Consider the following 27444-nt stretch of genomic DNA (forward strand, 5'->3'; position numbering starts at 1 on the left):
ACTCAGCTGCTGGGAGTACTCAGGCCACACACCCCCAATTCAGTTGGAGCTCTTAGGAGCACCTGGTGTGCTCACAGCCACTCAGAAGGATAAAGGGCAGCCCCCTGTGCTTCCTGGATGGCTTTAAAAGGGGATTAGACAAAATAAGGAGAAGGCTCTTGATCGCTACTAGTTATGATGGCTTAAGTACCAGAGACAGTGAGCCTATGTACACCAGTTGCTGGGGTGCTGTTGCACACTCTTGTCCTGCTTGTGGGTAGCTGGTTGGCCACTGTGTGAACAGAATGCTGGACTAGATGGACCCTTGGTCTGATCCAGCAGGGCTCTCCTAATGTTCTTATGTTCTATCATATCACCTCTTAATTGTCTCTTCTACAGGCTGAGCATACCCAATACCTCCAACCTTTTCCTCTTCTGGACACATTTCACTTTCTTGATATCCTTCATAAACTGAAGTGCCCCAAACTGGGCACAGTACTCCAGCTGAGGTCTGACCAAATCCGAATAGAGTGGTCATTACTTCTCATGATCTGGATACTAGACCTCTATTTGATGCAGGCTAGAATTGCATTAGCCTTTTTATCCATCACATTGCACTTCTAACTCATGTTTAGCTTATGGTTGACTAAGGGTGAGATCCTATGCATGTTTAGACAGAAAACATGCTGGCTGGGGAATGCTGGGAGTTGCAGGACTTTTTCTGTCTAAACATGCATAGGATTATGCCCTAAAATCCCAAAATCCTTTTTACATGCTCTGTTCTCAAGCCAGGTTTGCGCATCTTATTGTTTCCTACCTGAATACAGACATTTATGTTTGTTGAAATTCCTTTTGCTCTTTTTGTCCCATTTCTCCATCCCGTCAAGATCATCTTGAATCCTGTTTGCATTAGCTACCCCTTCCCATTTAGTGCCATCTGCAAATTAGTATCTATTATTTCTTATGTCCATTTGTTTCTTCGTATGCAGATATGCAAATACTCCTATCTGTCTGGACACATTTGTACTCGTGTACATATGCCATAAGCAGTTTAGGTCTAACATGTTCTGTTACTTATGTAAATACAGGGATCACCTTAGAAGTTTCACTACTAAATGGCCTTATGTGGTGATGTACTGGAGATGTGTTTTGTCTGCTCATAAGGTGATATACTGTAAGTACTAAGTAAGTTGTTATGTGAATATATCTGAACATATAAAGGAATGGGAGAGGTGTAAAGTTACTAGTCCCAGAGCATGGTCTAAAGCAGCCTTTTCCAAACTGGTGCCCTGCAGAGATATTGGACTACAATTCCCAGCACCCCCCACCAGCCTGGAGAACAGCAGGTTGGAGAGGCTGCTCTAAAGCAGGAGTGGGCAGAAGATAGACCTCCAATTGTTTTGGACTTCAACTCCCAGAAGCCTCTGCCAGCATGGCCAGTGGTCAAGAATGCTGGGAGTTGAAGTCCAAAATATCTGGAGATCTACATCCTGCCCACCCCTGCTTTAAAGGGTACAAGATGCAGGAACCTGGCTGAAGCTGAGCTCCCCTGGAGCTGGTCAGTGCCTGGACAGCAGAGCTTTTGCAAACTCTATGCACATACCATGCCTTGAGTTCTATGATGGAAGAAAGATGGAAAATAAATGTAATAAATAATAAATTAGTCTGGGGTGTGTGTGTTAACTTCTATGGACAGCAGACCCCCATCCTATACCACAAACTGTTTCTGAACCCACCCACCCCAGTTTCAAAAGTACTTCACTATGTTGCATGCAGAGACTGCAGTTCGAGACACCCATATGTCCAAAGCCCCCTTGGGTATGCAGAACTAGCTGCGGGGAGCTTGGATCCCAGTCATTATGTTCATGATGCACATATATACTAATGGCATAGTCTAAATATATTTTACACTATTTTGCTTATTAGTTGTTCTCTCCTAAACATGTAACTGAGAAATTATTCCATTTTCAGTAGAGCAATATGAATATATCTGACAAGAAGCTAAATTACATTGTGGGGATTGGACGGTTGTGTGTGCATTTGTGGTGCTTTTGGCAACAAACTCACTTGCGAGTTGGCCCAAGAGTAACATGTGTTTTTATTACTCTGGGTCCTGTTGTGCTGGGGAACCTCTGGGGATTAACCTAGCTGTCACTGGCATGCATTGAAAATAAAGTATTTTAGTAGAATGCTGAATTAATATTTTTATGAGAATGATCCCTTACATTTTAAAAATAAAAATAACCACCCACTTATAGGAGACACTTTCTCAAATATGGTAAATAATTTGCTGTTTTCTACTTCAAACAACGAGTGGCTGTTAAATGACAGTTCACAAAACCCTGAAAGACTTAAGGATAGCACCATATGAGTTTACCACCTGGATCAATATTAAATCTAGCAATATTAAACCCATCAGCTTTACCTCGCAGTTAAATAAATGATTAGAATACTCCATTCCCTGCCGATGGAAAAATGGAGGATTTCCTTCCGTCTGTTTGGGACTGATAGGGGAGAGGAAATCTATCGATGTTCCTGTTTTGAGTAAACTTTTTCCTTTTTCTTTCTCAGGGCCGCTTTTGTCCCTCTGCGCTTTTTTCCCCTTTTGCAAGATCTGCTGACAATTCAGCAGATTCACAGCATGCAAATGCTTTTTCTCTGTTCTCGTTTAACTTCTGGGTTTCTTGGATCCCATCCTTAGTAGGCGGTATTGTCTGACTTCGACGGCATACTCCACATCCCCCCTCAAGCGCAGAGGTCTCTCCTGCAAAGACGTGACGATGGAAGCGCCGGGCGTGCTCTTTTGCTTGTTAGTAGCCTGCTTGGCTTCTCCGTCGGCAGGACACAGCCAACAGGTAAGTTTTCCAGTTTCTGAGCGTTGAAAGCTGCAGCCGTAGACGCGGGCAGAACTTCTGAGCCGGCTCCGTTGAAGTTCAGCGGGGCAGCGTGCTTTGCTTCCCAGTGAACAAGCACAGGATCGGCCCGCATGTTAAATAGGCAACCGCATGTTTTGAATGGCTCTAATATTCCTCCACAGTTTTACTTCCGTTTTGAAACCCTTAAATCACCTCTGTGCAATCAGGCTTTATGGCTGCTGTATTTGGGGTGGTTTTTTTGCTGTATTTGTTTATTTACGAGTATTTATAAACCGCTTGCGTCTAATGATTTTAAAGCGGTGTGCACAAATAATAAGAACATAAGAAATGAACTGTATAACTGAGTATAAGGCTGCAATGTTTACTCTATTAAGCAGATTGATTAGGAACCTTTGATTCAAATTAATTGGGCAATCTGTTTAGAATATCTTAATAATTTTATTATGAGTATTTATAGAAACGGCAGATGGCCGGAAGCAGGTACCATCTTAGTAGAGGCATTCTCCCTTGCCCTACTCTCTCTCATAGGAGAAAATGCTTCTCATAAGATGGTTCATGCTGTCACATTTACATGTGCCATCTAATCCAGGGCTGGGCAGACTTCAGGCTTGTAGGATCTATTTGGTTTTTCACTTGAACCCTGAGATCTACCAACTAGAGCCTGGCGCAAAAGACACACAATTAGAATTCAAGAAGTCTCCTGAGCCCAGGAATTTGTTTTGAGTACCAGAACTGAATAGATCTCACAGTCGTTCCATGTAAAAATCCACTCCTGGTTACCCCAAGCTTTTCTCATTTCAGGAGTATAATTTGGGGTGAGGAAAAGTAATTCTGTTGCTACTATTGTTAAAGTCAGAACAAGGGAGTCAAAAATCCTTTCTGATCTCCTGCAGATCACCAGATCTATCTTCTGCCATACTAAAAATACAATATGCCTTTCTAGCCTTCAAAACTATATTAAATTTGCACATACATTTATGAAGATTTTATTGATTGAGTTAAAATATGATTAAAATTTATTCAGATTTCTTTCATTTGGTGCCAACCATTTGTGCATGAATGGACAGATAGATAGATAGATAGATAGAACAGAGAGACATATATAAAAATGCATTTTCCTTAGTATTGATTCTGGGGGAGAAAGCACCTTAAATCTGAGTTCATACAAAATTATAAGATGCAGGAATAGATAATGACTTGCTGTTTCTGTAAACATGAAAATCAACGGACTGCCTTTGTGTGCATGTATGTGTACAAAGCAGAAAGTTTAGCCTGTCCATTGTGAAATGGAGATGCTATATATTTCTCTTTCTTTTTTTACATATCACACACTTCTAAAATGTTATTGTATAATACACATAGCTCAAGACCAATCAAGTATAAATAGCAACTAAAAGACAAATGTTCCTTTCTCCCAAAATTGCTTTACAAATGCACCTAATAGTACCTCCAGAACTGAAAGTTGCTAGCTGCAGATCAGCAAACAATGAGAGAAAAATAAAGCTGCCCATTTCTAGTAAATAAAAGGAAGCTGATATCCCACACAAATTAACATCTGATTCAGATCATTGGATTTTGTCAATAATCATGACATACTGGGCTCAAAGAAAGAGGTGACAAATTTGCAAAAGACAGATATGTCATTGTCTTTTGCCCAGTATTGAGAAGAATTATGTCCAGAACTCCGTTATCCTGTCTGTTTACTGAAGTTATGAATCAATAACATGGAGTGGATTACTGAAGTATTAGCATTTTTTTCTGGATCTGGCCACTGTCAGAATTGGGAAACTGGGCTAGATGAACAATCGGTCTGATCCAACGGTGATTTGTATATCCTTGGCATGCGTACATGCTTCCTTTGTTTTCACTGGGAACACATGTTTATATGCCTCATCAATATATTGCACATCAAATGGAATATGAAGGTTTACCCGGACCTTGCAGTTGTTAAAAAGTGGGATATGATTGGGCACAGTTGGAAATAGAATGTTGAACTTGATAGAATGCTGACCTGGTTAGTCTTAACCAGTCAGAAAGTCCTTGCGTTCTAATGTCATTCATTAACACAGTGTTGTATGTCGTTTGGTTAAGAACTAGAATTCCCAGGGATATGTGACATGAAAACTTGTATAACAGAGCCCCAATGTATTTTTCTTCAAAGGAAAGCAGCTATAGCAATGGGAAATTTGGAATTTTACCCAAGGGCTAACATAAATGTTGAATTGCCACAGGGGACGGGGGCAATTTTGATGAGAAAAACAGCAGGCATGGCAAAAGAGCGCGCACACACACACACACACACACACTGGGGCTGTTCAGACATAATGGCGGTGTTTGGCAGCAATTAGGGGGTTAATAAATTAACCTACAAATGGTGGAGGCACATTGCATGTGAGCCGTTTCGTTTCCAGCAATAACCTACAAATGCCACATCCATAGGTTGTTAACATGATGTCCGAACCTGGGCACTTGGGGTTGATCATGAGTTAAACAACCCAAGTCAGCCCAAGAACAAACCATGGGTTAATTAACCCACAAATTGCTGCCAAATACTGCCATTACGTCCGAGCAAGATCATTGTTTCTCCAACCCAAAGTTGCATTTTTTATTTTTTATTTTTGTTGAAGTGTGTACGGGTTCTCTCGCCTGCTTTTGGATTAAACGTATCGCTAGCCACTGCAGCTACACTCTAGTTATATGAACTACAGATAACTATGTGGATGGCAGGGCTACCCTGCTCTCTGCAGTGGACCTTTAACAATTTCAGGATATGTTGTCCATTGTGTGTTGTATGTCCACCAATTTCAGGTGACATGTTGCTGGGATAGGTCAAGTTGCCTACATCTGTCTGTTTGACAGCTTTAGTATGCATGTATGTGAGCAAAACAGAAGCTTTAGCAGACAAATGTCTTGGCCTAAATGTTTCATAAGCACAGATCATTTTGGGATCTATCAGCATCGATCCCACACACATCCATCATTGGGGCTTTCCTCCAGACTGGAGATGGGAAATTAGGACAGCACTCAAAACTCAGTTTAGTTTAATTGTTTTCATTGAGACATACACTTGAGTCATGCACTTAAATGGAAGAATAAATGTGTATTGTCCTCCCATTTTCTAGTTAAAGTCCATGCGATGTGACCGGAAGTTTACATTTACACAGAATACACCTTGTACTGCCTGTGTTTTATCTTCCAAAATACGGTGCCCAAATGGATGGGCAAAAGCGACCCAGGAGCCAGGGAAGTGCAGGTAAGTTGCTGCTGCTGCTTCTTTTCTTTCAGGGTGAAACACTGAGCCCGTTACATGTCATTCTCCTAAAGCTCTCTGCTGTAGGACCAAGAAACAGAATGCAGGGTGGGTCTATGCAGATAGGAGGACCAGGCTTGGTTCTCATTGGCTGAGTTCACCAGGATCTGGGAGCAGATTTTTAGCTCCCATTCCAGTGGTGTCCTTGAACACACTCCCTTATTTTCTCCAGTGTAAAGCAGTGGCTGCAGTTCATGCCTATAGGGAAGCAGCCTTCGAATGTTGTTGGCATGAGGGCAAAACTTGGGCTTTATCCCCATCTCTGGATGGCCCAATCCTCACTAATGGGAATCCTGAAGATCTATGTGTACACATGCACAAACACCTAACATGTTTGTTTCTTTTTTTAAATTTTTATGATTAAATTCCTACGAACAAAACAAAAAAGAGGAAAAGAAAAAAAATGTAGCTACATAGATTTGAATATAGCAATTTCAATACATGGATATGAAATGTGTGTGTATGTGTATGTGTTAATTACGTGTGTGGGTAGGGGGGGAGAAAGAGAGAGAGAGAGAAAATACAGCTTTCCAAGAATTATACATAAACTTCAATAAAAGCAGACCAAATATCCGTGCAAGTATCCATTCGCAAGTGGCTTCTATATACCACCTGTTCAAATATTGAAAGCATTGTTAGGTCCTCAATCTGTCGCGCTGTAGGAGGTGAGCATTTCTCCTTCCAACATTGTAGTATCAGTCTTAGCAGTCAAAAGGACACAGATAATCCATTTGCACTGTCCCTTGGCCTGCATTAACTTTCAGGAAGCAGGAAGTTTAAGAGGACATGTACGTCAATGAATCATAGAATAGTAGGGTTGGAAGGGGCCTACAAGACCATGGAGTCCAACCCCAATATTAAAGAGTGTTCCAATACAAGATTTATCTGTATAATAACTTCCTCCCCAAAAGAGGAAGCTACTGGGCATTGCCAAAACATATGGTTAAAAGAAGCATTAGTTGTGTTACATCTCCAGCAATTAGCTAACTTCGACAAACCCTTATTAAAGAGACGTTATGGCATCCCATAGACACAGAAGAGTTTTTGCTGAATAAGGCATAACCTGAGATTCATAGACGCTAAAGCAGTGATCCAGTAAATGGGACAATCCAGTTCCCTATTCCATTCCTGCTTAAGACCAATAATAAGTATTTATAAACATGGATCAACATGATTGATCGGCCTCAATAAGTGCTTCCAATAGCAAAGGAGACTGAAGCTGTAAAAGCGGCAGGGCCAAACCTAGATTCTAACAAATGTTGCAGTTGCAAGTATTGCCATTCAACCATAGCAGACAAATCGGTATTTGGCATGCAGAGCCGAGAATGACAAAATTCATCAGCAGCACCCACAAGTTGATCCAGGGTAAAAATAAACTTATCTATCCAAGTGCCCACAAAAAGATTTTCTTACCAATTTTTAAATCTGGATTTCCCCATAAAGTCAATTTAGCATGAGAAAATGGATCCACACCTCTCTAACAGCTGTAACTGTGGGAGGAATCCTATCTGTTTTAATATGCCGGGAACCTAATGCCATCCATTTGGAGAGAAGATCCAGACAAGAACTGACCAAAGTGGAAAATGTGATCAAAGTGGAAAAGAACAAAATTTAGTACACATCAAAAAATAGGTCCAATGATATAAAACAAGATTTGGAAAGCCAAAACCACCATTTTAAATTAGAAGTTGCATCATTTTCAAGGATATTCATTGTGGGGAAGAACCCCCCAAACATGGTTCTGTGAACAAAGGTGCACTACATGTCCCAGCAGTCCTTGTGGTATACAAGCCCTGCAAAGGAGCCTATGTGGAGTCATAGATGGCCTTTATGTTTATGTTTCTGGAGATCAGCCATTGCTTCTCTGTCCCAGAATGCATTGCTAGTTACAATCTGATACCTGCATCATTTACCAGTCATTCATTCAGTCTGTAATTTCCATTTTGAGACTGAGTCTAAACTGCAGACCACATGGCCACAACATCTGGTCTAATTTTGGACATTTGGTCATTTTTTGTTTCTTCCCCAAGCCCTGTTTTGTATCACTCATCCTGATGAATTGTTCTGGGCAACTTGACAGCTTGCACAATTTTTTGTGGCACTTTGGTTGGTCCTAATAAAGATATTGCCAACAATGGCTATCTTTGTTTTTTTATTTATGTGTGCTTGTTTTTTTAAAAAAATATTTTGCTCTTCAGCCAACAGGCTCCCCAGGGTGACTGACTGATGCAATAAAAGCAGTGCAAAGCCAGCAGAGTGACTATTAAAACCAAAGTCTAAAAGTCAAATAAAAAAGTTTGGTCCTGGTGCTAAAAAACCTCTCAGCGGCTTTCGATACCATCGACCATGGTATCCTTCTGGATAGGTTGTCTGGGTTAGGAGTTGGAGGCACTGCACTACAGTGCTTCCACTCCTACTTGGATGGCCAATTCCAGAAGGTGGTGCTGGGGGATTACTGCTCTGTGCCATGGCAATTGTGCCATGGGGTTCCACAGGGCTCTATTTTATCCCCCATGCTGTTTAACATCTACATGAAACCGCTGGGGGAGGTTATCCGGAGGTGTGGGCTGAGGTGCCATCAATATGCAGATGACACCCAGCTCTACCACTCTTTCTCATCAAAACCAGGTGAGGCAGTGGCTGTTCTGAATCAGGGCCTGGGCACGGTAATGGACTGGATGAGGGCTAATAAACGGAAACTCAATCCAGACAAGACGGAGGTACTGTTAGTGGGTGGTTTGTCTGCCCGGCTAGGTGATATTCAACCTGTTCTGGAGGGGGTTGCACTCCCCCTAAAGGATCAGGTTCGTAGTTTGGGGGTGCTCTTGGATCCAGAACTGTCACTTGAGGCACAGGTGAACTCAGTGGCACGGAGCACTTTTTATCAGCTTCAGCTGGTATACCAACTACGCCCTTATCTGGACAGAGATAGCCTAGCTACAGTTATCCATGCTCTGATAACTTCTCATCTGGATTACTGCAATGCGTTATACGTGGGGCTGCCTTTGAAAACGGTCCGGAAACTTCAGCTGGTCCAAAATAGGGCAGCAAGATTGTTAACAGGGACTGGCCTGCGAGCTCATATTACGCCAGTACTTTTCCAGCTGCACTGGCTGCCAGTCCATTTCCGGGCCCGATTCAAAGTGCTGGTGTTAACATTTAAAGCCCTTAATGGCTTGGGGCAGGTTACCTGAAGGATCGCCTCCTCCCATATGTGCCTGCCCGGACCTTAAGATCATCGTCAGCGGCCCTTCTCCGTGAGCCCCTGCCAAAGGAAGTGAGGCGGGTGACTACTAGGAGGAGGGCTTTTTCTGCTATGGCACCCCGGTTCTGGAATGAGCTCCCTAGTGAGGTTCGCCAGGCGCCTACATTGTATTCCTTTCAGCGCCAGGTGAAGACCTTTTTATTTTCCCAGGCATTTTAGCTTTCTAAATTTTTATCTTTGCTGTTTTAAATCTGTATTTTAAACTCCTGCACTGCTGCTAGGTTTTATTGTAGTTGTATTGTTATATTGTAGTTTTAATGTTCTATATATTTTAAATTGTTTTATTGTGTGTTTGGTTTTAATTTTTGTGAACCGCCCAGAGAGCTTCGGCTATTGGGCGGTATAGAAATTAAATAAATAAATAAATAAATAAAAAGAGTATGACTTGGTATCAAGCAAACCTCCATGGGGAAAGAGTCAGGGGCCACAAATGAAAAGGCCCTGTCTCCAGTTATTGCATGCCTCACTTCTTATGGCAGGGAAACTCAAAGAAGGGCCTTTGAGGAAGACTGTAATGCCCAGGCAGGTTCATGAGGGAGAACTTACTTTCCAGACCATTTAGGGCTTTAGGGCACAATCCTATTGAGATAGGTGGCCGCTGCCTATCCAAAGCAGAGCAGGAGAAGCACGGAGGGGATCATTCCTTCTGCGCTTCTCCTGCCCTGCTTTTTCAGCTAGACAGGTCTGTTTAAATTATTAATTAAAAGCAGGTCTGTTCAGTGCAAAGAGGCATGTCATGTTCTCTCACTTTGGCCCTGAGATGAATCTGTTTGGGCTACGTGTGTCCATGTGTGCACGTGCATGCATAGAGAGCACATTGAGTTTTATTCTGTGTTAATGGAAATTTGGAATTCACATCGTTACCAAGCTTGAGCCTTCAGGATGGGGCATGCTATGAACTGGGGAAAAATAAGCGCAGACACATAAATACCAGACACAAGTTACCAAGGTCAGACCCTGAAAGGATAGTTGCATTGAAGGGAGAGAAAATTCTCTCACTGCCACACCATGATGGGAAAAGCTACATCTGACCAAATTCTTCCTTCTGTGCATCCCTTGAAGCTGCATTCTAAGAACTTAGTCTAAACCTTTATGGGTTAGCCCTAAATTCCTGCACATTACAACCGTTCAGCCAAAGACCTGGGTGCTTCTACATCTGTTGTTGGACTCCAACTCCCATTGACTGCAGCCAGTATGGACAATGATGAGGGATGATGGGAGTTTAGTCCAACAACATCCAAAGGGCCACACATTCACCACCCCTTTTCTAAGTGAGTGGTTTTTCATTTCGTTTGTTCTGCTGTGGACTGGCAGCCAGAGGTTGCATGTGTCCGCAAGCCAGATCTTATCATATAATCATAGGGTTGGAAGGGGCCTACAAGACCATCGAGTCCAACCCCTTGCTCAGTGCAGGAAGCCTGATTCGCTGGCGGTCTCCCATCCAAATACTAACCAGGGCAGACCCTGCTTAGCTTCCGAGATCAGACGAGAAGAGGCACATAATGCTACTAGCCTCTCTTGGGATCACTGGAGTGGAACAGAGTAAGAGATTGCATCCTGCAGTAAAGACTTGGCCAACTTTGTTTTAGTAAAAGTTTGAGACAAGAACAAATATTATAGTTCTGCTAGCATTTTAGATGTCTGCTAGCAGAAGGAAAATTGTCATCAGAGGTATTCAAAGTAGCTTTATGGACTACACAAGCATTTAGAGCAGGCTTCTCCAACCTGGTGCCCTCCAAATGTGTTGGACGGCAACTCTCATTGTCAGCTGGATGGACAGAGAGACAGACAGACGGACAGACAGACATCATATTTTATTGTTATAGAAGATATCTACAGAGAGAGACAGAGAGAATCAAAGACTGAGACTGAGAGCCAAACTAAGGGCTCCTTCACACGGACCTTTGATAATTTCATTATCTAACCTATCAAATTACTGCGCTTGAGTTCTACTTGAGTTCCCTCATGTAAAGACGAAAACCTGCAATAAAAGGAGCTAGACCACAGCACCATCTAGTGACTGTATAATGAAATATATGGAGGACTCAGATAAGGAGGAAAAGAGGGAGGGAAGGGGGGGAAGGAAGCACATGTAAAGGGAGTCCATCGTGATCCTTCATTTAAAATGGAAGCAAAAAGGCCCGTTTTAAATGCAGGACTTTAGGCTGGTGTAGAGATGCTCTAAAGGTTGAGGTAGTCATTCACAATGGAGCAATGTGTGATAGTTTTCTTTACCTTAGTGTAAGCACGTGCAGCCCCAATTCAGCTTGGGACCATAGTGCTTTGGGAGGGAAGGTTTAAACCTCCCCCCACCTGGTTCCCCCCCCCAAATTTCCCCCGGTGTGGGGGGTGTTAAAAAAGGAGTATAAAAGACTCCATTGACTTCAGGCTTTCTCTGAAGCAGACATTTGGAGCAGCTTGTTATTTGTTATGATCACTACTCTGGAGTTGTTGTTTTATATTTCAGGTACACAGTAAAGCTGAGCGAGAATACCCTTTCCTTCTCGGGTTGCACTCACTTGTGTAAGAAGGAAATGGTGGAGAAGCAGTGCTGTCCAGGATTCTGGGGTTCTGAATGCTATGGTAAGGCTTTAAACTCAGTGCATCAGATTGTCAGGGGTGGGGTTGGTGAGGTACACCTGGGACTGTCAACGCTCAAGCCTTGCAGCCCTCTTCAAGCACCGAAAGGCAATGGAGTGTAAAACATGGGCCCCTATGATGGGCAGGTTGCAGGCAGAACTCTGGACTGGCCCCGCCTGGAATCAGTCCTGAAGGGCCAGGCCTCCTGCCCTTGCCTGGTCAGCCAGGCAGTGCCATCTGCATTTCAGGTTCCACCTTCCTCTTGCTGCTTTCTAGTTTTCCACACCCTCCAGGGCCAGATATTGGTACCCCTGTCCATAGCCCCATATGGTTTTCAAGGACCCCTCGGAGGGATGAAATGGCCACACCCTCCCTCAAAAGGCTACAGGGGTACACCATGGCAGATGCTGTGCCTAGGGGTGGGCTTGGCTCCATTCAGACAGGGTGGACACAATTTGCCTAACTCTGCAGCTGCATAAGTTTACTTGAAGGCTAAGGGCTAGTCCAAGCCTTACAAAGCTGGGTCCATTTGCTAGTAGTAAATATAGTAAGGGAGACAATGACAGGACAACGGTGATGTTGGTTTTAGTCTTCTACATACCTATGACTTTTCCTTTTTGTCTGTTTCGGGGGGGTTTGTTGCCAGAATGCCCTGGTGGATCTGCAAACATATGTAATGGCCATGGGATCTGTTCAGATGGCATAACGCAGAATGGAACTTGCACCTGTAAGGTAAGCATGGATGTTTGGAGGGGACAAGGGAGGGCAGCTGCCCCCTGGATGAGCCATAATCTGGGTGGGGCCTCCCTCCCTCACCCCCTCTCTTAGTGGGGGACTTGGAGCTGAGACAGTGTGCCATGCAGGTCCTCACAGGTTAGTGTTTTCTCATGTACTGCAGTAATAAAGAAGCCTGTTGCAAAGGTACCTGAGTACCTATATACTGTCTAGAAAGCAGAGCCTAGGGATGCAGTGCAAGCTGAGCAGACTGCCACCCCCCCCCCCCCAACAGTAACCATGCCATTACAGAGGTGAAGGAAGCCAGGGAAAGAATGGAAAGTTTCAGCTGCAGCTCGAAAGACATTGTTCTGTCACCAGGCCTACCCACTGAGAAACAACAGAGGGGTAGACTTGGTATACAAATTTCTCAGAAGCCAAGTCTTCCTGTCTTGGTAGACCTGGTGCCCAGGCCTTATTGCTGCTCAGTTACCAGATCTACCAGAAATGGTAGACTTGTTCTCACTCTGATGCTGATCAGGGCTTCTTCTTTTTTAACATGTTCCACCATACACAAAATGTACAGTTCAATGTACAGGGGAAAAAGACATTCAGTTCTAAAATTCATGCAGTTCAAAATTCAAGTCATTCAGAAGTTGTACTATGATGTAAAAAGTAGCTGATAACAATGTGAAAAGTAAAGTGAGTAGTCTTCCAGAACCGTAAACCCTGATCAAGCATACCCATTTGTCCACTCTCTGTCAAAGATACACCCCATAGACTCCACAGAGTGTTCACCAGTGTTTCCAAGATGAAGGAAATCATTTTAGAACAAGTCCTGTGAAGTTGTCGATGTTATGATAAGGGCAGTGATGCATTAAAATATCCAGTATGACATTCTTACGACTGATGTACTGTGTTGTGCATCTGTGTTTTTTCCCCTCCTCTTCTTAGGTGTTTTTTTTAAAAAATTCCTCCAAATAAAGTTTTGTTGGAGTCCATGATGCCTCTTGTGAGAAAGTTGACTAAGTATTCTTCTGCATTATTGCTGTCAAATTCCCAGGATTTTCTGCCACTCTATGTAGGCTTCTAAATTATTTCGAATGTGAGTCTTGAGCAACAAACTACACATGCCAGGAAAATTCACAGGTGTGTTGTAGCAGAGCACACTATGCATGTGAATCACAATCACATACCACTGTTCAGCCTTGCCCCACCCCTGTGAAAATTCCTGTGGACAAACATGAAGGGCCATTTTCAACACTGTTTGTGTATTTTCTTGTGATATGACTGTAAACCCAACAGTCAGGAAAATTCAAGGAAGGAACTGGCTGTGATCATGTACTGTTGACTTCACAAGGTGAAAGATGTTGCAAATGAACAAGGCTGGGGCAGGTACAAAAACGTACCTCCTCCTTCTATGGCTAATTGGCGAGGGATTCATCTGACAAATGGGCAGGTAAAGAACGTTTTGACAAAGAAGTGAAGTTGCACAGTCTTGGAGAACAAAATTTCCCAGACCTTGCTGATTTTAAAGGGTCTTTATTCCAGGTCATCACAGCTGGTCCCCTAGAAAATAATGCCTCAGCCAAGCTAACCATACAGCAATGTAGAACCCCTGGACAGCACAGCAGTTCCACAGCACCTCTTACAAAAATGGTCCCAGCCAGCCTAGGTTTCCTTCCTGTTATTCAGCTAAAGAAAACTTTTCCTTTGGCTGAGGAAATGCATATACTAATTATGGCTGTTTCACCGGTAGGGCCTTCTTCACACACGCATGCACGCACATTTTTTTCTTAGCACACTGCCTAACCAGCTCGGATAGATTTTTTTAAATGACTTAATTTATTTAATAGATTGCTTGACTATATCTAAAAAACACCTCAAAACAGTTTAAAACATAAACTTTTCAAATACAAGTTGTCCACAATCAAATCATTTAAGTGTTGAAGATACAAAGAATCTCAGTTAAAACATTAAAAATTAAAAATTTACATCCTCAATTAAAACATTTAAAATCAGAGAAGTAACAATCAACAACCTCGGCGACACAATCTGTCAGGGAAGGCCTGGGTGTAAAGGAAGGTCTTTAACTGGCACCTAAAACATGCCAAAGTTGGCACTTTCTGCACCCCAGGGGAGAGGCCATTCTTCAAAGAGGGTGCCACCATGAAGGCCTGGTTGCTTCTGCAGTTTACAGTACAACCACCAAGGCCACCTCCAATGATCTTATCAATTGAATGGGTCTGTTTGGGGGAACGCGATCTGCCAGGCAACCTGGTCTCAAGTTGTTCAGAGCTTTATATGCCAGAACAAAGCCTTGAACCTCAGTATCTAATAGACAGCCAGTGCAGTTCCTTCAACACCAGACTTCTCAGTCAGCATCCTTGCTGCTGCAGTCTACAGCAGCTGCAGCTTCCAGACTAAGCACAAGGGTAGCCACATATAAAGCACATTACAGCAATCTAAACTTGAAGTTACTAATGCATGGCCAGTGGCCAAGCTATCGTTGTCCAAGAAAGGGCGTGATTGCCATACCAACTGAAGCTGGTAATGGGTGGTCCTTACCACAGAAGTTACTTGGGCCAGTTCTACACCTTGTGTCATATCATTACAATCCCATCATGGTAATGCTCTATCTCTCTTGCACATTTTTACCTCGTAGGACCCACAATGACATTTGTTGCAGTATTTTGGATAATGTGGAATAAAAAGCAGGAAATAACACTACAAAAGTGGTATATCAAATGTGTAAAGTCCCCCAACAGTTATCAGTGGACTTCAGTACTGCTATAAAGCAGTAGTGTCGATCTAGCCTTGGATATCTAATGACAATGATAAATTCAGGAGCACCCTAAAACTATGTACCTCTTCTTGCTGAAGGAGAGCAAGCTCATCTAGAACAGACAGCACCCCCCAGTTCCTGTACCTGGGCAAGCAGGAGCGATTGTGTTGATTGCCTGTCATGTCTCGCTATTCCATAGCGCAACTGGAACTTTGAGACAATCCGCAGCTCTGGCTACTGGAAATTTCCCCAGGGCATTTGGGAATCCATCACCATCTCCAGGGAGGGACTGTCTTAATGGGTCTCCCACCCCTGCAGGCAGAGACTGATGCCATGAAACCAAGTTTACCAGATAGTGGTCCAACCATGACAATGGGGTAACTTCAACACCTTCTCCTGCCCCAAATATCCAATCTACCTTCTCATACACTGAGGCAAAAACTAAATTGAGGGCGTTCCCTGCCCTATGTGTTGGCCTAATGACAAAATTGAGACAGCCCCATGGTTATCATGGAGGCCATGGAGGCCTGAGCTAGCTCAGTCAAGGCCACCTTGGCATGAGTATTGACATTTTCCAACACCATGCCTGAGATCACCTCAGCCAGCTTGGTCAGGGAGCCTGTTGGGCAGGAGGGCGTATGCACAATCTGCCTCATTGGCCAAACACCAGGTATAGGACCTCAAAGCCTGCCCTGGTCTGGAGGGCTTTTCTGGTAATCAAGATGGTATTTTTATATGGCCCACCGTGACATCACCCTTCTGACCCTCTAACCTGGGCTGATGCTGCATTGAGTGCCCAGGGGGGCAGATCTGAGCCAGTTCAATATCCCACCCAGGTCTCTCAATGTCTCAGGTTCAGTCAGTTCCTATTCAAGTCACAGATTAATGAGATCTTATTATGAATTGACCTGGCATTTAGCAACACCACCACCAGGTGAGAGGGGCCAGCATGCCACTAGGAACCTGTGCCAGAGAATAAAGGATCACTGACTCAATAAAATTCTGCAGACAGTACCCCAAGCAAGAACACCCTCCTAAAACCCCACCCACCCAGCATATAAGGTGTGAAGCAAAGCCCTCACCTACTGTCCCCCAAACTCTGCTGTTGCCAGAGCCTGGGCTGAAAACCATCACCTCTGCACCCTTGGACACTCCTTGCTTTCAACCAGGAGAACACACAACTAACAGCCCAGATAAAAAGACCACTTCTCAGGGGAATGTGCCCTCGGTGATGTCGACACAGTGGCAACTCTGTAGGACTTTTTCTGTCTAAACATGCATAGGATTGCACTCTAAGTGACATTTCAAAGATAGTGTAGGAATTTTTTGTATGGGGGAGATTTTCATAAGACAGAATGCTTTTGGTTTTTGAGAAGAGCTTGCAAAGAAGGAAATGTCAGAAATGTGTGCCCCGTTCTCTCTTAAATCCCCTCTTTGAGTCCCACCCCCTGCTCAATGCAGGAATCCAAGTCAAAGCATCCCTGACAGATGGCTGTCCAGCCTCGTGTTGAATGCCTCCAGTGTGGGAGAGCCCACCACCTCCATAGGTAATTGGTTCCATATGCCTAGTCTCTCTTAAAACGTCCTTTAGAAACAGTTATTGCATTCCACAACTTCTCTGCTTACCTTATTACATCATATATGTACTATTACAGCTAGGAAACTTCACCTAATACACATATTAGTAACTAAACTCATGGGTATTTGTCCCTCTCACAGTGGCAAAGGGAAATAGTTTGCCTCCATCTTTATGGCACGGCATCTCCACACTATTTGAAAAGTATTGCCACTTCATTTTCACACAACAGATACTCATATCGACATCTGTCTTGCAGCCCAAAGAGCAATGGCTAAACATGACTCACAGTTAGGGTTCTCTTCACATCAGACTGACTTTTCCCCTTGCTATCACAGTTTGAACTTCTGCATGGTATAAACTTGTTGCCTGATCAGACAGACTGTGAGCAAAAATTTCCAGGATGGCCTTGGTGGATTGCATGCACTTCCAAAGAATCAGCTCAGATTGGAAATGTTAAATCTGAAAACAAGCCTGAAATGGATCATATGAATCATCTTTTATTTGCGAGGGAACAAAAATGTACTTCCTCCTAGAGGAACATAAGTTGTCTGTTTCTGCTTGCTTCAGGAAAAAACTAGTTTCATAGGCAAGATTTCCCTTTCCCCTCCCCCCCCTTACAATGCAAACTTTATTTATTTGTTGGTTTGTTTATTTATTTATTTAAAACATTTTCATCCTGCCTTTCCAGAGTTGCTCAAGGCAGCTCTCAACATCATAAAAACAACAGAGAGAATAAAATGCAAGAGAAATGATCCACTCCAGTGTATAGGTAGCTGGCTCTAAGAGCATGGCAAAGCTGGGGGACTAGCCCATGGGGACTAGCTTGGGGACTGTCCCATTCATAAAAGAATTCCCTCAGGGTGGATAAACATAGCTCATTTTTAAAAGATTTGTGTGTGCGCGTGTGTTTTTTAAAAAAGCCTTAGTTTAAAATGAAATCAGAATTTAATACAAACACATTAAAGCAAAGACTATACTTACAGCCTGTTACGGCTAAATCCTGGGCACTCTGTCGAACACGTGACCCAAGATCAAACGCACTGGGCACTACCCTATTCACCATGAGCACTAATGTAACTTACATTGCACTAGCGTAAGCGGCCTCCAGCGCAATGTCAATAGCATTTGCTGGTGCAATGTTTTTCCCAGGGAAACCCGTCACACCAGCAAGCTATTGGGCATTTCTACACCAGCCCCAAATCCTGCATTTAAAATGGGGCTTTCTGCTTCTGTTTTAAATGCAGGATCACAAGGACTCCCTTTTTCACCCGCTTCCTTTCCCCCCACCCCCTTCCCCCTCCTTCTCCCCACAGCTGAGTCTTCCATTCTCTTTCATTGATCTCGCTCCTCTTCTTGCCACTTTTCCTCTTTTCACAGAGGGAACTCAAGTGGAACACAACGGGGTAATTTAACAGTTCAGTATCTGCGATCTATTTAAAAACAGACCAAAGGGCATTTAGTGCAGGAGATGCCTTGGAGGATCACAGTGTCATGTAACGAGCCCGCAAACTTCTGTGAAGGAGCAATCTCAATCTCAGGATAAAAGCTCTGTGTGAAGAAAGCCATTGACTAGTGTCAAATAGGATACTTCCCACTGATCTAAAGGCTGTTGCTCTATGTAAAATAGGAACCATGGGGAGTTAGGTCAAGTGGTATAAATAGGACAGAATAGACCATGTACTATGTTTATTATAATGGCCTGATAGTGGGATTGGGACCCATAACGACAAGCAAGTTGTTCTAGTGGGATTGGGACCCAGCCCCTGGCTCTGGAGAAGCCATATTGTCTCTCATTGGGACAATTCAGTGAGTCCACCAGGGAAGGGGGCTTCTTGTACTTCCATTTTATGCCTTTTGCCTGCCTAAACTCTGCAAATTGTTCAGTTCTCAAATTAAGAATATCTTATGACTCTAAAAACCAAATGACATGTGCATTTAATTCCCATTGCATGGAAAATCACTGTTCTGCCCAGTAATTAATAGTCCTTCCTCCTGAAGAGTTTCCTGTGCTCTGTAAGTAAATGACCTTGATCAGTGTCTTAGCATGCATATAGAGAGAGACCAAAATAAATGCAGGTTTTAAAATAAAAAATACCATTTATGTGATGTTTTGTGTATGTGATTAACTTCTAGTTAGCATCCGAATGCAGTACAAATGATATAGAAAGTCATGATGTAAACGGAAGTGGAAAGCCCAGTTTTAAATGCAGGATTTTAGGCTGGTGTAGAAATCCCCTTATTCTCAGGTAAGTGGGTATAAGATTGCAGCCTTAAGGCACAATCCTAGGCATGTTCAGAAGAAAAGGTCCTACAACTCCCAGCATTCCCCAGCCAGCTGTGCTGGCTGGAGAATGCTGGGAATTGTAGGACTTTTTTCTGTCTAAACATGCATAGGATTTGTACCCTTAGTTGTGAATTGCAGCATATTTTAATGGTTATATCGAGCAATTAGTATTATGTACCTTGGTATAGATATTTAACATAATCTAATTATGTGAAATTGATTGAATGCCTGATTGAATGTTCTCTTGGTGATTTACATTGCCTTGAGGAAAAACTGTCTTCCCTGTCTCTAGTCATAATCAATTGTTTGTCACAAGAAAAGCCGGCTAATAATAGTACCTTCCTTGGAAAAACAAACTATATGCCACAATTTTGGCATCACCAAGGGTGCAATCAGGTGACTGACAATGTGTATGGATAGACTCTCTCAGTTACTTTTGATGTTATACAGTCAACCCAAGATGATGTTTACTCATCACATTTGCATGGCAAGTGAGGCTGATCACCTTGTAAATGGTCACAGAAGTGCTGTTGTAAGAAGCTTCTCTTTTTTATTCCTTCAGGAGAAATATGGTGGCTACGCATGCCAAGATTGCCACGATGAGACTCATTTTGGCCCTGGTTGTCAATCGGGTAAGCTTCTCAAGCAAAAGATCTTCTGGAAGTTAAATAATTTAACTCTACTGAGTGGCCAGTTCTCAACTATAGGAGCGGGCTGCGGAGATCAACAGGGGCAATGATTGCAATACACTTTGCTAGGACCGTGCCAAGTGCGTGGATTTTGTTTTTTCTCCCATAGTCTGTGAGTGTCAGCATGGGATCTGCAACCATGGACCCTCTGGTGATGGAAGCTGTACCTGCTATGCTGGCTACACTGGCCCAAAGTGTGACCAAGGTATATATACTTTTTACGTTTCCCTTCCCACAAGATGCCCGAAACATGCTGATTTCAATGGATGTGTCTTGGGAAAAGCTAGTGTAGTCTGTGCTATATCAGGGGTTGTTGTTGTTCAGTCGTTCAGTCGTGTCCGACTCTTCGTCACCCCATGGACCATAGCACGCCAGGCCTTCCTGTCCTGCGCTCTCTCCCGGAGCGTGCTCAAGTCCATATTCATTGCATCAGTGATGCTATCTAGCCATCTCATCCTCTGCCGTCCTCTTCTCCTTTTGCCTTCAGTCTTTCCCAGCATCAGGGTCTTTTCCAGAGAGTTTTCTCTTCATATTAGGTGGCCAAAATATTTGAGCTTCAGCTTCAGTATCTGTCCTTCCAATGAGCACTCAGGGTTGATTTCCTTTAGGACTGACTGATTTGACCTCCTGGCAGTCCAGGGGACTCGTAAGAGTCTTCTCCAGCACCACAGTTCAAAAGCATCAATTCTTCGGCGCTCAGCCTTCCTTATAGTCCAGCTCTCACAGCCATATGTTACTACTGGGAAAACCATAGCTTTGATTATTCGGACCTTTGTCAGCAAGGTGATGTCTCTGCTTCTTACTATGCTGTCTAGGTTTGCCATAGCTTTCCTCCCAAGGAACAAGCGTCTTTTAACTTCATGGCTACAGTCACCGTCTGCGGTGATCTTGGAGCCCAAGAAAATAATCTGTCACTGCTTCCATTTCTTCCCCTCCCATATGCCAGGAAGTGATGGGGCCAGATGCCATGATCTTCGTTTTTTTAATGTTGAGTTTCAAACCAGCTTTTGCACTCTCCACTTTCACCCTCAACAAGAGGCTCTTTAGATCCTCTTCGCTTTCTGCCATTAGGGTGGTATCGTCTGCGTATCTGAGGTTGTTGATAATTCTCCCAGCAATCTTAATTCCGACCTGTGATTCATCCAACCCGGCGTTTCTCCTGATGTACTCTGCATATAAGTTAAATTATCAGGGCGACAATATACAGCCTTGTCGTACTCCTTTCCCAATTTTGAACCAATCGTTTGTTCCATGTCCGGTTCTTACTGTTGCTTCTTGACCCTCGTACAGGTTTCTCAGGAGACAGGTAAGGTGGTCTGGTACCCCCATCTCTTTCAGAATTTGCCACAGTTTGTTGTGATCCACACAATCAAAGGCTTTAGTGTTGTCAATGAAGCAGAAATAGACGTTTTTCTGGAATTCTCTTGCTTTCTCCATGATCCAGCGAAAGTTAGCGATTTGATCTCTAGTTTCTCTGCCTCTTCGAAACCCAGCTTGTACTTCCTGTAGTTCTCGGTTCGCATACTGCTGAAGCCTAGCTTGTAGGATTTTGAGCATAACCTTGCTGGCATGTGAAATGAGCGCAATTGTACGGTAGTTTGAACACTCTTTGGCGTTGCCCTTCTTTGGAACTGGAATGTAAACTGACCTTTTCCAGTCTTGTGGCCACTGTTGAGTGTTCCACATTTGTTGGCATATTGAGTGCAGCACTTTAACAGCAGCATCTTTTAGGATTTTAAATAGCTCAGCTGGAATACTGTCATCTCCGCTAGCTTTGTTGTTACTAACGCTTCCTAAGGCCCTCTTGACTTCACTCTCTAGGATGTCCGGCTCAAGTTCAGTGACCGCACTATCATGGCTATCAGGGGCATTAAGATCTTTCCTGTATAGTTCTTCTGTGTATTCTTGCCACCTCTTCTTAATCTCATCTGCTTCTGTTAGGTCCCTGCCTTCTTTGCCCTTTATCGTGCCCGTCTTTGCACAAAACGTTCCCTTGAGATCTCCGATTTTCTTGAAGAGATTTCTAGTCTTTCCCATTCTGTTGTTTTCCTTGATTTCTTTGCATTGTTCATTTAAGAAGGCCTTCTTGTCTCTCCTTGCTATTCTCTGGAACTCTGCATTCAGTTGGATATATCTTCCCCTTTCTCCCTTGCTTTTTGCTTCCCTTCTTTTCTCAGCTACTTGTAAAGCCTCATCAGACAGCCACTTTGCTTTCTTGCATTTCTTTTTCTTTGGGATGGATTGAGTTGCTGCCTCCTGAACAATGTTACGGACCTCCATTCATATTAATTAGGGCCCCTATTAATTAGGGATCGAATAATCCTCGACTGGAATTGTGAGGAACATTGCTGTGACAAACGAGTATGTTTGCACTTCCGACCCGGCAAGGCTGGACAACCTGCAAAACACCCTGTGCCTACGTTCCTCAGTGGTTGTGCCGCCACCACTCCTGTGTATTAAAAATATCTCATGTGAGAATGCAGGCTTATCTATATGGAAGAGGGTAGGCCCTGGTTCTTGAGCTTCCTTTAACTACTTAAAAATCAGGTTAGCATGTTTCGCCAAGAAGTCAAGCGCATAGGGAAAGCCAACTCTCAATCTAGGCAAGTGAAGGAAATCAGCTCCAGTTTCCAATTCAATATATTTATTAAAGAACCAAGCAGAGAGAAGTTCAGAAACAGTTGCTTTAAAAAAAAATGAACACAGACATTAGCGAACTAAAACTTATCAGGATCCTAAAACTCACCCAAACAGCTTTCAGGTGGGGGGGGATGAGGCCCACACCTGGCAATCCCTGGCCAGTGTTGCCTCTTTGCTATCCCCAGGAAGACAAAGAAAGGCAAATGTATTTCCATGGGGCTGATTTCACCTTTGAATTTCCCTATGGAGGGCAGTGCCAGTTCCAGGTTTTTGAGGTCCCTTGGGAAAGGCACCCTCAATGGGCCTTCTCCCTCAGTGAGTGTACCTTCTCACGGCCATTGTCACCAGCTGCTATGGCTCCTCCTCCTCTTCCGCATCATTGCTACCACTTACTTGCTTGACAGGCAGAGAGCCAGCGAGCAAGTAGGCCGAGGCATCTCCTGCTCCACCTCCTCACCACCGCCGTTGTCTGGGCCAGAGCGAGGGGTAGGTGAACCAGCAGGTTGCAATGGGGAAGAGGAAGAGAAAGTCCAGTTCTTGCTGGGGTGTGGGCTCCTCGCAGGTGACCAGCTATGCCTACCCTTGATGCCAGGCAGACCCATAGCCAGGGGGTGCTGGGGGGGGGGTGCCCTCCATTTCTCTGCCCCTACCAATTTTTGACAAACAAATAATTGAATTTATTACATAAATTTTAGAAAACCAACAAGAAAGCCTTGTTTTTTCTTCTTAAAGGTACAGATGCTATTGTTTGGGGGCAGTGACGCAGTGGAATATGCCCAGATATTCCTAAAGGTACACGCAATTGAGGCTGTACCTGAGATGAAGGAATATTTTGACTTATGTGAACAGTTGTACATATTTTTAAAGAAGGGGCCTGTTGCTCAGATTTATAAAGGCAGTTCTTTAAAATGCCTGTTGGTTCAACAGTGGACTGGACATACATCCATTCTTTCTACACGCAGATCAGTGCATCTTCTCCTTGTGAAAAGTGTTCTCATCTAAAAACGGAAGCTATTAGATTGCTCAGTTAGATCAGTAGTCTTTCTTTTCCTTTTCTTACTGAAATTATGCTAAAAGTACTGGGACATCTTCAACCTGTAACAGCACTGCTGCAGCAGACAAATCTGGATATCAAGGCAATATTGAAACACATTGACTCTGTTGGGAGGTAGTTGCAAGAAATGCAGAATGATACCGTTTTCAACAATATTTCTGAAGCAGCCAAGAAAGCATGGGAATCTGGTGACCATGACCATAGTAAGTCCTATGAACACTGACTTGTGAGTAAGACCCACTGAGACTTACTTTCAAGTAAGTGTACATGTCAGTCTGAAAGTCACGTGTATTTTGTAAATCATAAAAAATGTCTCTCTGTTTTATGATTTCAGTTCTTCCGGACTGTGGTGGTGTAATCTGTGAAGCCAATTCTCTTTGTGTGATGAAGGATGGGCAGGCAAGGTGTGACTGTATGCCAGGCTACAAGAAAACTGGGATCTACTGTCAAGGTAAGAGGAAATACGTAGCGCTCAAAGCCATCCATGGTTATCTTTTTTGGGGTGAAGCTTGCAACAACCTTGCAAGGTAGGCTGTGCTGTCTTCAAGGATGCTCGATTACATTTCCCCTCCCATCTGGTTTTTCAGTCTCCGTCCCCCCCCCGCAACAGTCACTCCTTCCCTAGGAGTGGCCATAGCTGGGAAACCAGGTGACGTTAATCAAAAGCACTTTTGCCTTGGATGCTACCTGTGCAAAGCCCAGTCGAACAGCACTGTCAAACCATGCCCCTGATCTTTCAAGGGGAAGGTGATCCCCTTGAAAGATCAGTCTTCCCCAACCTGCAGAAGCGTGGGGCTATAACATCCTTAATCCCCAGCCATTGTGGCTATGCTGGCTGGGAATGATGAGAATGGTGGTCCAACACATATGTGGGGGAACCAGGTCAGGAAAAGCTGATCTAGATCAAGGGAGCCACCAGACTTTAGCTCCATCAGGGTTCTGTTAACATCCCCCACTTGTCTGGATTGAGCTTTTTCTTGTTCAGCCATATCCAGTCTCTGACTGACCCCAGGCACTTGTTTAGAGGTTCTGCAGCCTCACCTGGCTCTGTTGAAAAGGAGAAGTAGAATTGGATGTCACCAATGCACATCTGGTCAGCCTCTCCCAGCAATTTCATCTAGATGTTGAAAGTCATGTGCTGTCTCAGACTTCCAGCCATGCCAAGCAGTCCAGAATGATTCCATGATTGATGGTGTTGAAAGCCATTGAGAAATCCAAAAGAATAAATAGGACTACACTCTTCCTATTCCTAGCATGGTGTAGGTAGGTCATCCACCTTGGCCACCAAAGCAGTTCATAGAATCATAGAATAGTAGGGTTGGAAGGGGCCTACAAGACCATCGAGTCCAACCCCTTGCGCAGTGCAGGAATCCAAGTCAGAGTATCCCCGACAGATGGCTGTCTAGCCTCATCTTAAATGCCTCCAGTGTGGGAGAGCCCACCACCTCCCTAGGTAAATTACCTAGGTTCCATTGTCCTATTGCTCTAACAGTCAGGATGTTTTTCCTGATGTTCAGCTGGAATCTGTCTTCCTGTAACTTGAGCCCATTATTCCATGTCCTGCATTCTAGGACGATCGAGAAGAGATCCTGGCCTTCCTCTCTGTGACCACCTTTCAAGGCCTTGAAGAGCGCTATCATATCTCCCCTCAGCCTTCTCTTCTCAAAGCTAAACGTGCCCAGTTCTTTCAGTCTCTCTTCATAGGGCTTTGTTTCCAGTCCCCTGATCATCTCTGTTGCCCTCCTCTGAACCCTCTCCAGCTTGCCTGCATCCTTCTTAAGTGCGGTGCCCAGAACTGGACAGTACTCCAGATGAGGCCTAACCAGTGCTGAGTAGAGGGGAACTAGTACTTCCCGGGATTTGGAAACTATGCTTCTATTAATGCAGCCCAAAATAGCATTTGCCGTTTTTGTAGCCACATCACATTTTTGGCTCATATTCAGCTTGTGATCGACAACAATTCCAAGATCCTTCTCGCTTGTAGTGTTGTTGAGCCAAGTATCCCCCATCTTGTAACTGTGCATTTGGTTTCTTTTTCCTAGGTGCAGAACTTGGCATTTATGCCTATTAAATTTCTTTCTGTTATTTTCTGCCCCATGCTCCAGTCTATCAAGATCACTTTGAAAGTTCATGATCCAAAGCCAGAACTGACTCCAGACTAGTAAGGATCCAAAGGATCAGTATCACCTAGAAATACTGGGAGTTTAATTCTTATTATGGATTTTATCATATATAATCTAGAAGCAGAAAACGAAAAAAAGAAAAGAAAAAAAAAGAACTACTGAAAACACAAAAACAACATAATTCCTGAGTCCCAGAATGTTCCCTTCCCATTCTCCCTCCTAGTGTGATTGGGCTTTATGATCAAAATTTCAAAATGTATTGCAGCAACTGTCTTTTGTGAGCCATGCTGCAGCCTGGGACTGCTCTTGCTTGTTCTTTTACATGTATGGGCCTAGTGCCCAAGTCTTCACTCACAACCTCTTATTCACACTGAGGGCTAATCCACAGCCAAAATCAACACAATGCTGTGTGTGAAAAAGCTAAGCTGAAACAGAGAAAAGACCACACGATTTGGACAAGGCAAGGCAGCCAGAATTCTTTTAGCTTTTGCTGTTTGTTCCACAAATTGTTCAGCCATTGGAGGACTGAGACAGAGAACTCTCAATAAAAATAATCCATTAACACTTGAAGGAATGTAACATAAGGCCTTCAAAGATCAGTAGCATCATGTGAGTTTGCCCAGGACATCTCAAAAATGTTGATGCAGACCCGACACCCTCAATGCGCCCTGTATATCCAGCGTAAACCAGGGCAGTGGCTGCCTGTAGACACAGGATGCTTTCAGAGAAAAAGGTCTAAAGATGCCAGATGCGAACAAAGGATCTCGCAGGGACCAAGTGGATCAGTGTGGGTGGCATTGGCCAGATCAGTGACTGCAGTTCCCTTGGTCTCATTCAGCCTTCCCCAACCTAGGCCCCTCCAAATGTTCTGGACTACAGATTCCATCAGCCCCAGCTAGCATGGCCAATGGTCACGGATGTTGGGGGTTCTAGTCCAAACATATGGAGGCACCAGATTGGGGAAAGCTGCTGTAGTTGGCTGGGGTTCCCCTTCCTTTGATGGAAGCTTCTGTTAAAAATTAACTTTTAGTTATGACCACTGAATTGCATCAAAATTTTCCGCATTCATTCTGCCTCTTCCTTTGGTTGGCTACATTTCTACCAAGCAACCTTAAACTTCTGGTTGGAAATATTGGACTAGCTCACGTATCCCCTAATATTCCCTGTTTACTTCATTTGCAGCCCAGGATCCCTGCAGCTCCTCCCCGTGCTCTCCATTTGCTGACTGCAAGGCCCTTGGGCAGAACAAGTATGAATGTACTTGTGCAAAGGGGTACCAAGGAGATGGGCGAATATGCCAAGCCATAAATCCCTGTGTCAATAATAACGGAGGCTGCCCTGAAAATTCCACCTTCTGTTTGGTCCAAAGTGCAGGAAAGGTAAGCTGGTTAACTGCAATGAACTTTGCTTACTGGGATGACCCCATGATTTTGGCTTAGTGAAAAGTATATTAAAAACCCAATATTATATGTGCACTGAATTTCCAGATGATGTAATTTGAAAACAGATTATTCAAATGCAAGCATCTTGCAGAAGACGCTTTTGAGTAAGAGCTTCTCTACCTTC

The 27444-nt window shown here is 43.7% G+C and overlaps 1 protein-coding gene across 2 annotated transcripts in view; it reads left to right on the top strand.

The window, feature by feature from the left end:
• The first annotated feature begins 2586 nt into the window (after positions 1-2586).
• The window catches only part of STAB1 (stabilin 1), a 165614-nt gene continuing 140756 nt past the window's right edge, over positions 2587-27444 (top strand). For both annotated transcript variants that reach the window (XM_084839737.1, XM_084839739.1), the window contains exons 1-8: positions 2587-2834; positions 5978-6108; positions 11898-12013; positions 12657-12742; positions 19935-20004; positions 20171-20266; positions 24090-24206; positions 27061-27257. In XM_084839737.1, coding sequence (XP_084695863.1) covers positions 2760-2834; positions 5978-6108; positions 11898-12013; positions 12657-12742; positions 19935-20004; positions 20171-20266; positions 24090-24206; positions 27061-27257 — 888 coding nt within the window. In that variant the 5' untranslated portion in view covers positions 2587-2759. The remainder of the gene's footprint in view (positions 2835-5977; positions 6109-11897; positions 12014-12656; positions 12743-19934; positions 20005-20170; positions 20267-24089; positions 24207-27060; positions 27258-27444) is intronic.

This window comes from Heloderma suspectum, chromosome 2 (assembly GCF_057233095.1).
Source record: "Heloderma suspectum isolate Gila_16-S chromosome 2, 16-S_ref, whole genome shotgun sequence".
Taxonomy (NCBI): Eukaryota; Metazoa; Chordata; class Lepidosauria; order Squamata; family Helodermatidae; genus Heloderma; species Heloderma suspectum.